This window comes from Mastomys coucha, unplaced genomic scaffold (assembly GCF_008632895.1).
Source record: "Mastomys coucha isolate ucsf_1 unplaced genomic scaffold, UCSF_Mcou_1 pScaffold23, whole genome shotgun sequence".
Lineage (NCBI taxonomy): Eukaryota > Metazoa > Chordata > Mammalia > Rodentia > Muridae > Mastomys > Mastomys coucha.
This window is the reverse complement of record NW_022196906.1, coordinates 94,746,834-94,754,293: the sequence shown is the minus strand read 5'-3', so window position 1 is coordinate 94,754,293 and position 7,460 is coordinate 94,746,834. Positions and strand designations below refer to the sequence as shown.

The 7,460-nt window shown below is 42.9% G+C and overlaps 1 protein-coding gene across 3 annotated transcripts in view; it reads left to right on the top strand.

Annotated features, from left to right (window-relative positions):
• Positions 1-7,460, top strand: part of Ppp2r3a (protein phosphatase 2 regulatory subunit B''alpha) — a 150,144-nt gene extending 142,684 nt beyond the window's left edge. For all 3 annotated transcript variants that reach the window (XM_031345047.1, XM_031345049.1, XM_031345050.1), the window contains one exon: positions 6,502-7,460. In XM_031345047.1, coding sequence (XP_031200907.1) covers positions 6,502-6,628 — 127 coding nt within the window. In that variant the 3' untranslated portion in view covers positions 6,629-7,460. The remainder of the gene's footprint in view (positions 1-6,501) is intronic.

Sequence of the window (7,460 nt, the reverse complement as noted above, 5' to 3'; positions counted from 1 at the left end):
AAAAAAAACAAAAGAGGAGGAGGAAGAGGAGGAGGAGAAGAAAAGACAACAATGTATATAAATAAAGTCTTAGAGCCAAGTTCTTCATAATAAAAAGCAGTGGCTATTTATTTCTACAACTTGTATGACCATGGCTATATTTCCCTAGCCTCTTCCAGTAGAGTTTAGTCAGCTGTAAGTAGCATTCATCACCTAGGCTTTTGCTTCATTTCTAGAGCATATAGGACATGACATTATTGATACAGTAACTATCAGTCTGTATAAACAGTGGCTTGTGAGCTGGAACGTATAGTATGTCCAACAGAGCCTGGCCTGTGAGTGGGAACAGGTGGACTTACTCATCCTTCTGTCTTGAATGAAACTGCATCGCCTGGAAGACTGTTACGGACATGCCTCAGCAAATACTGACCCTACGGCACAGACAGCAACAGTATTCCACCCAGTCCCACAACAAAGATGTCTTTACCAATCCCAGAACATACAGCCTTCCAAAAGGACTTAAAATTCATACACTTCTAACAGTCATGGGTTGCCCTTTTGTCAAGCTCTACTTCACAGCAGATAAATGACCTCAGGCCTGAGGCTGCAGACACTGAAGATAAACATGGCTAGCTGACAAACTATCACAACAAGACCAACATAAAAATTCAACCCAGGAATGAACCCAGAAAAACAAGAGTCCCTATATGAGGAAAGGTTATACAGTTTTTATAATTAGCACCCTTATGGTTTTTACAACAAAGTAAGTTAGAATTCCAGCACCGCACAGTAAGACAGGTGTTCCCAAAAATACCTGTAACCTGAGCTCTGAAGCAGGTTGCTGGCTTCCAGCCTAGTTGAGAAAACAGAGCCCCAGTTTCAGGGAGAGAGACTAGCTCTCAGAAAGCTGTAGGACGTAACAGAAGAGAACACCAACACCCTTCTCTGGTTTTCACATGCACAGGCATGGGCCACGCAGACAGCTACACATTCTAAATTAAATATTTTTAAGGTGCAGGTGTGGGGAGCACCAAGATGAGTCGTCAGGTAAAGGTGCTTAGTAAAGTCTGTAGACCTGAGTTTGATCCCCCCAAACCCACATAAAGGTGGAAGGAAAGGGCCAACTGCACAAAAGGTGTCCTCTGATCTCCACACATGACCACAAACACACTTACCAGTCATGCATACACACACAATAATTTTAAAAACACCTTTGGTTGCTGGGCAGTGGTGGTGCATGCCTTTAATCCCAGCACTTGGGAAGCAGAGGCAGGCGGATTTTCAGATTTCAAGACCACTCTGGTCTACAGAGTGAGTTCCAGGACAGCCAGGGATACATAAGAGCAATCCTACCTTGAAAACAAACCAACCTTTGGTCAAGCAATAGAAGTAGCTATTATTCACACTTCAGTACGCCTAAGTAAAAATGCTACTAGCATTCAAAAACAGCCGTTAATGCTTTAGGATGTCCCCTCAAACAGCAGCTTGTCCAGTTAGGTCATGGATAGTCCACACCTAGTTGTCCAGTTAGGTCGTGGATAGTCCATACCTAGTTGTGCAGTTAGGTCGTGGATAGTCCACACCTAGTTGCACACACCTGGAATCCTAAGACTTGAGTATCTGAGGCAGGAACACCATGCATCTGACGTGAGCCTGGACTATATAAGAAGACCTTATCTTTAAAACTGGGGATGGGGGGGTGCATATTTTGTCTGAATATAAGGAGCTAGAAGGATGGCAGAGGACCCAGATTTGGTTGCCAGCGCCTACATAGCCACTTACTAAAACTCCAGAGCCGGGGGATCTTGCACCTTCTTCTGGCCTCTGTGCACACATAGTAACATGCAGACAGAACACTCATTTAAAATAGAAACAATATTTTAACTTTTCTACTTAGCTGTTTTTTTAAGATTTATTTATTATATGTAAGTACAGTGTAGCTGTCTTCAGACACCCCAGAAGAGGGCATCAGATCTCATCACAGATGGTTGTGAGCCACCATGTGGTTGCTGGGATTTGAACTCAGGGCCTTCAGAAGAGCAGTCAGTGCTCTTAACTGCTGAGCCATCTCTCCAGCCCCCTATTTAGTGTTCTTAAAGCAGATCAACTTTCTAAGACAAGAAAGTGAGACGGTAGACATTAGGAACTTTTATTGCATTTGTGTGTATGTATACAAGCATATGCATGTCATGACACACAGGTGGAGGTCAGGGTCATCCTATGCATGTCCGTTCTCTGTCAGGCCAGCCATGGCTACTTAGTGAGACCTTTAGGGGGGCGGGGGGAACACTTGGAATGTGGCTCAGTTGGTAGAGTGCTTGCTTGTCATGCACAAAGCTCCCCAAGTTCTAAACCCCAGTATTATTGCAAAAGCTGTGTGGGGCAGTGCCTGCCTGAATTCCCAGTACAAAGAAGAGTGTAGAAGTAGGAGGATCCAGCCAGGCAGTGGTAGTGCACGCCTTTAATCCCAGCACTTGGGAGGCAGAGAGAGGAGGATTTCTGAGGTCAAGGACAGCCTGGTCTACATAGTGAGTTCCAGGACAGCCAGGGCTACACAGAGAAACCATCTCAAAAACCAAAAAAATAAAAATAAGTAGTAAGAGAATCTGGAGTAAGTTTGAGATCTCATGGGCTACATGAGAGATCCTATCTCAAAAAAGTAAAAATATAAAAAACAAAGTCACTACTTCTGGATTCTAAAAGGTTCCCAAGTAAAGAGCTAGTGAACATTTTATTGTGTTTGTACCCACTATGTCTGAGATTTCCCACAGCAAGCCCTGAGTCAAATATTCTAGCCATCTGTTTCTGTAAATAATCAGAATTTCAGGAACTTGGCCCAAACCACAGCTCCCATTCAACCCCTAAAACTACATACAGTCCTTTGTCATAACCGTGTGTATGCCAACAACAGCTCTGTAAACAAGTGTTTTCATCCCAGGATTTGCAGAACCAGCATAATAGTTTTCCCTAAAAACTTGACTATCTGAGTGAAAACTTGAGGAAAGCTAAGTTCCACAGCAGGGATACTGCTGACAGCTGCTGTTTTATGCTGTGAATACTCAACTGTGATCTGCTTTCATCCTGAGTCCCCTGCACATTCAGAAATGGTTGAACAGATTAACACCTCTAAAGCAAACGGCTTTATCAAGACAGGGTCTTACTATGTAGTCCTGGCTGGCCTAGACCTCCACAGCTTCTGCTCTTAAGTACTGGATGGGGGATGGGGCGGAAGAGAGGAGAGAGGAGAGAATGCACACCTACAGGTACTTCAAATCTTCTGCAGGTGTTGTTACAGGTAGCCATAAGCCACCCAAAATGGGTACTGAGAACGAAACTTGGATCCTCTGAGCAGTAAGCTCAGATAAGAGCAGTAAGCACTAATACTATATAGCTCTGTAGCCTAGAATGAAGAATATTTCATCTCAGATAAACAAATGGAACACAATTTGCCAGAAAGACAGGTATGTTGGGTAACTGGAAAACAGTGGCTAAACCCCAAGACTGTAACTAATCCCAGACATGTCTGGGTCCATGGCAGGAAAGAAACCAAGAAATCCAGTCCTAGAAAATATCATCATTCAAGCAAGAAAGCAGGGTTCCCTAGCCAACAGCAGGAAGAAACAGAGCTGTGTCCATAGGGTACAATGTGTTGAGCAACTGGCTGGATTCAAAGATGAAAGAAAAGGTCACTATTGGATTCTGGCTTTGAGTGGTGCATGGCTCACTAATGCAGGGAAAAGAGGTCAGCAGGGGAGTGAGTTCAGGTTTAGGTATGCTTCATCCTAGTCCAGAGGCTGAGGTTGAACAGAGAAGTGGTATGTAAACATGAAAAAGACCAAGGTTGTCCCAGAGTGCAAATGAGTTTAGTCCATAGCCTACCTCACAATGCTGGGATCAGACTCCAACAACCCCACTAGTTGTAAGCTGGATGACCAACCATAAGGTGGCCTCTGGCAGTGTGTAACTTTAGTTCTATCCTTAGACTGTTCTAACTACATGCCCACTGGATCCTCACAGTAGTTGTGAGTCAAATGTATGTCCAGATATTACCTGACAAGGTTTTCACAGCACTAACCAAAAGGACAGTTATTGATTATTGATCAACCCTTTTGATTTGGCCTTTTGTTTTGTAGCCCTGTGTGGCTGGCCTGGAACTCAACAGTGTATACCAAGATATGCCCCTGCCTCCAGAGTACTGGAATGGTGTGGTACCTAGCTGGTACGGTGTTGGGGAAAGAGGGTTGTTTTTGTTTGTTTTGTTTTTTAAGATTTATTTATTTGTTATATGTAAGTACACTGTAACTGTCTTCAGACACACCAGAAGAGGGCATCAGATCTCATCACAGATGGTTGTGAGCCACCATGTGGTTGCTGGGATTTGAACTCAGGACCTTGGGAAGAGCAGTCAGTGCTCTTAACCACTGAGCCATCTCTCCAGCCCCAAGAGAGTTGTTTTTATTCACAAATAATCTTGCCCTCAATAGGGTTATGTGTCACAATCGTGCTCAGGTAAGCCCTAGTACTTCTCTATGAAAACATGAGGTACATGGAGTAGTTTCTGATGTATTAGACCCTGATCACCTCCAGCTGGTGGTAAGAGCTCATGAGACAAAGACATTGGTCAGATAACATGTCCCAAGTCGCATACTAATCAGACCGAGATTAGAATGTGACCTTTAGAGTCTTGGCTCCAGAACCCATATATTAACCCTTTAGCCACCATTCCAGATTGTCTCTACCAGTCTACCAGAGCTAGAAGAGGCTGGTTCCATTTCATTCAATCATTCCTATTACATTGTATCCCAGCATTTGGTACAAGCTCAGCAATTTGAGTTCAGATATTTACTGAATTAGTATATTTACTGAATTAGTATCACTTCTGACTTAACTGTGAAATAGGCCTTTTTCTCAGACTTGCACTGAGGTATTAAGACACTTAACAGCTTGCACATAACAAGTTAGAGACGAAGGGAAGAAAAATATCTCCCATTTTGACAGGAATAAGCAGTCCTGACTTGTCATTGTTAGAATTAACGTTGATACCACTCCTCACTTTGTAAAGCAAGCTTACTGGCGTAGCCCACTGCCATGACATATCCACAACACCTCAAGGATAGAGTAATGGAATAAAAACAAATTAAGAATATAGGTAGGGTTTCTGCAGTGAACAAGTTTAAGCATCACCATAAGCTAGAATCACCGGGAAGTTTTTCTAGACATTAGGTAGATACTTTTTTAAAAAATGTTTCTCTACTCAATTATGTTTGGAGTTTTGGGGGATGGGGCTGTTGGAGTAATGGTTCAGTGGGTTTTGCCTGAGTTTAGTTCCCAACACCCACATGGCAGTTCACAATCATTTGTAATCCAATTCCAAGGGATCCAATGACCTCTTCTGATTCCCATGAGTATCACACACATGGTACACATCCATACATGTAGGCCATACACTCATACACATTAAAAAAAAAAAAAACCAATTCAGGGGGTTGGATATGTGGCTCCAGAATAAAGCACTTCTCTAGCATGTAAAAGCTCCTAAGCTATACCAGTGATGTCAAGCACTGAACATAATTCAGCCAATGACCTTATGCATTTTTCTAGGCTCAAATTAGTATCAGAATATTTAACTTGAATACCTCAGGACAGGCAACCATTATTCACAAGAAATAAATATTGAACCTGGGAGACATGGCATTTCAAGATTATCAGTAGGCTTCAAAGGGAATTAGAATTCTTCTAATAAGAATTAGAATGGGGGCTAGTGAGTTGGCTTAGTGGGTAAGAGCACTGACTACTCTTCCAAAGGTCCTGAGTTCAAATCCCAGCAACGACATGGTGGCTCACAACCATCTGTAATAAGATCTGACGCCCTCTTCTGGTGCGTCTGAAGTCAGCTAAAGTGTACTTATTTATAATAATAAATTTCTCTGCTGGAGCGAGCAGAGTTGACTGGAGAGAGCAGAGGTCCTAAATTCAATTCCCAACAACCACATGAAGGCTCACAACTACAGTGTACTCATATACATAAATCTTTAAAAAAAAAGAATTAGAATGGAACAGAATCTGCACATGAACTTGATGTCTACAACTGACACACTTGCACATCTAAATGTGTCAATAGGGGCCAGGGAGAGAGGCTGAATACAAAATGAGTGACAAAAAAGCCAGGCAGTGGTGGCGCATGCCTTTAATCCCAGCACCTGGGAGGCAGAGGCAGGCAGATCTCCGAGTTCAAGGCTAGCCTGGTCTACAGAAAGCTCCCCTGTGTAGAAATACCAGTGTAAATACTCCAAAGCTTTTAAGCCTGCTTTTCAGTAGATCCTAGCATGGACTTGAGCTTTAGGGAGCAGGGGGAGTGTCCTGCCCCAGACTGTGCCCTCTTCAGAGCAGCTCAATTATAGTCATGTTGGGTAATGGTGGATTTTCAGGCTACTCATAAAATCTCCGCATTGCTATATTGACATGTACCCAAATGTTTATAAACTAATTTTTTAATCAACTAATTTTGCTTTATCTTTTCAGTTCATTTGAAGACTATGAATCAGAGGAACCTGTGTCTCCCTCTGAACTTGGAAACAAGGGCAATAAAATAGTAACTTCAAGCCTTTCAGAGAAATGTGGAAAGCTTCAGTCAGTGGATGAAGAGTAGTTGCCATTATCTACACAGAAAGGATGGTGTGTAGAGATGTTCTAGTTTGTGCACTGCTTTGTAAAGGGTTTGATTCCTCCAGGTGCACTAGAAACTAAAATGCTCTCAGTAGTTCAGCACAGGAGACCCCTCCAGTTTGTCGAAAATGTGCAGAGCTCTTCCTTGGAAGTAACATACTGTCATCAATCACCTTCCAGAGTCTGCAGTCGGCGCTCTACACCCCTCAGTGTATGGAGGCTCTCTTGGAAACAAGGCTACACACAGTTCTCTGCACAGTAGCAGAAGCTGCCTCAGTATTGGCCAGCTTCCCTGGGGTACCTCAGGCTCCTATAGAACCTATAAGAAAACTTCACTTGAGTCAAAAATTCTGGAACTTGAAAAAGGGCCTCTAGACCTGGCTTTGTCCTAGTAACAAACGCACTGCCAAAACATCTCAGAGACTACTTATGTGTACTGGAGAGTTCAGGGACCTTGAACTTACCTGGTTTAATGTAACTTCACCATGACCTGCCAAACTGCTAAGTCACTTTACATTCTCAGGTACTGTAACCAACCACTGGGCCCTTCCAGCTCTGCTGGCAAGCTCTGGCAGCCTCTGCTTCTGACTGTGGACCTTGTACAAAAATCTCATGAAAAAATTTCTGAAAATGAAGACAAGTACAGAATTTGGCACTTACTAACATTTGCAAGCAATTATTGGATGATATATTAATCTACAAGTTAATGACCTATCTTCATTTCTAGCAGAAGGCTTACTTGAAGACTTAAGGAATGTGACATCCCATGGAAACTTCTCACTATACACACTCTGTCCCCTCTCTTGAATACTAGA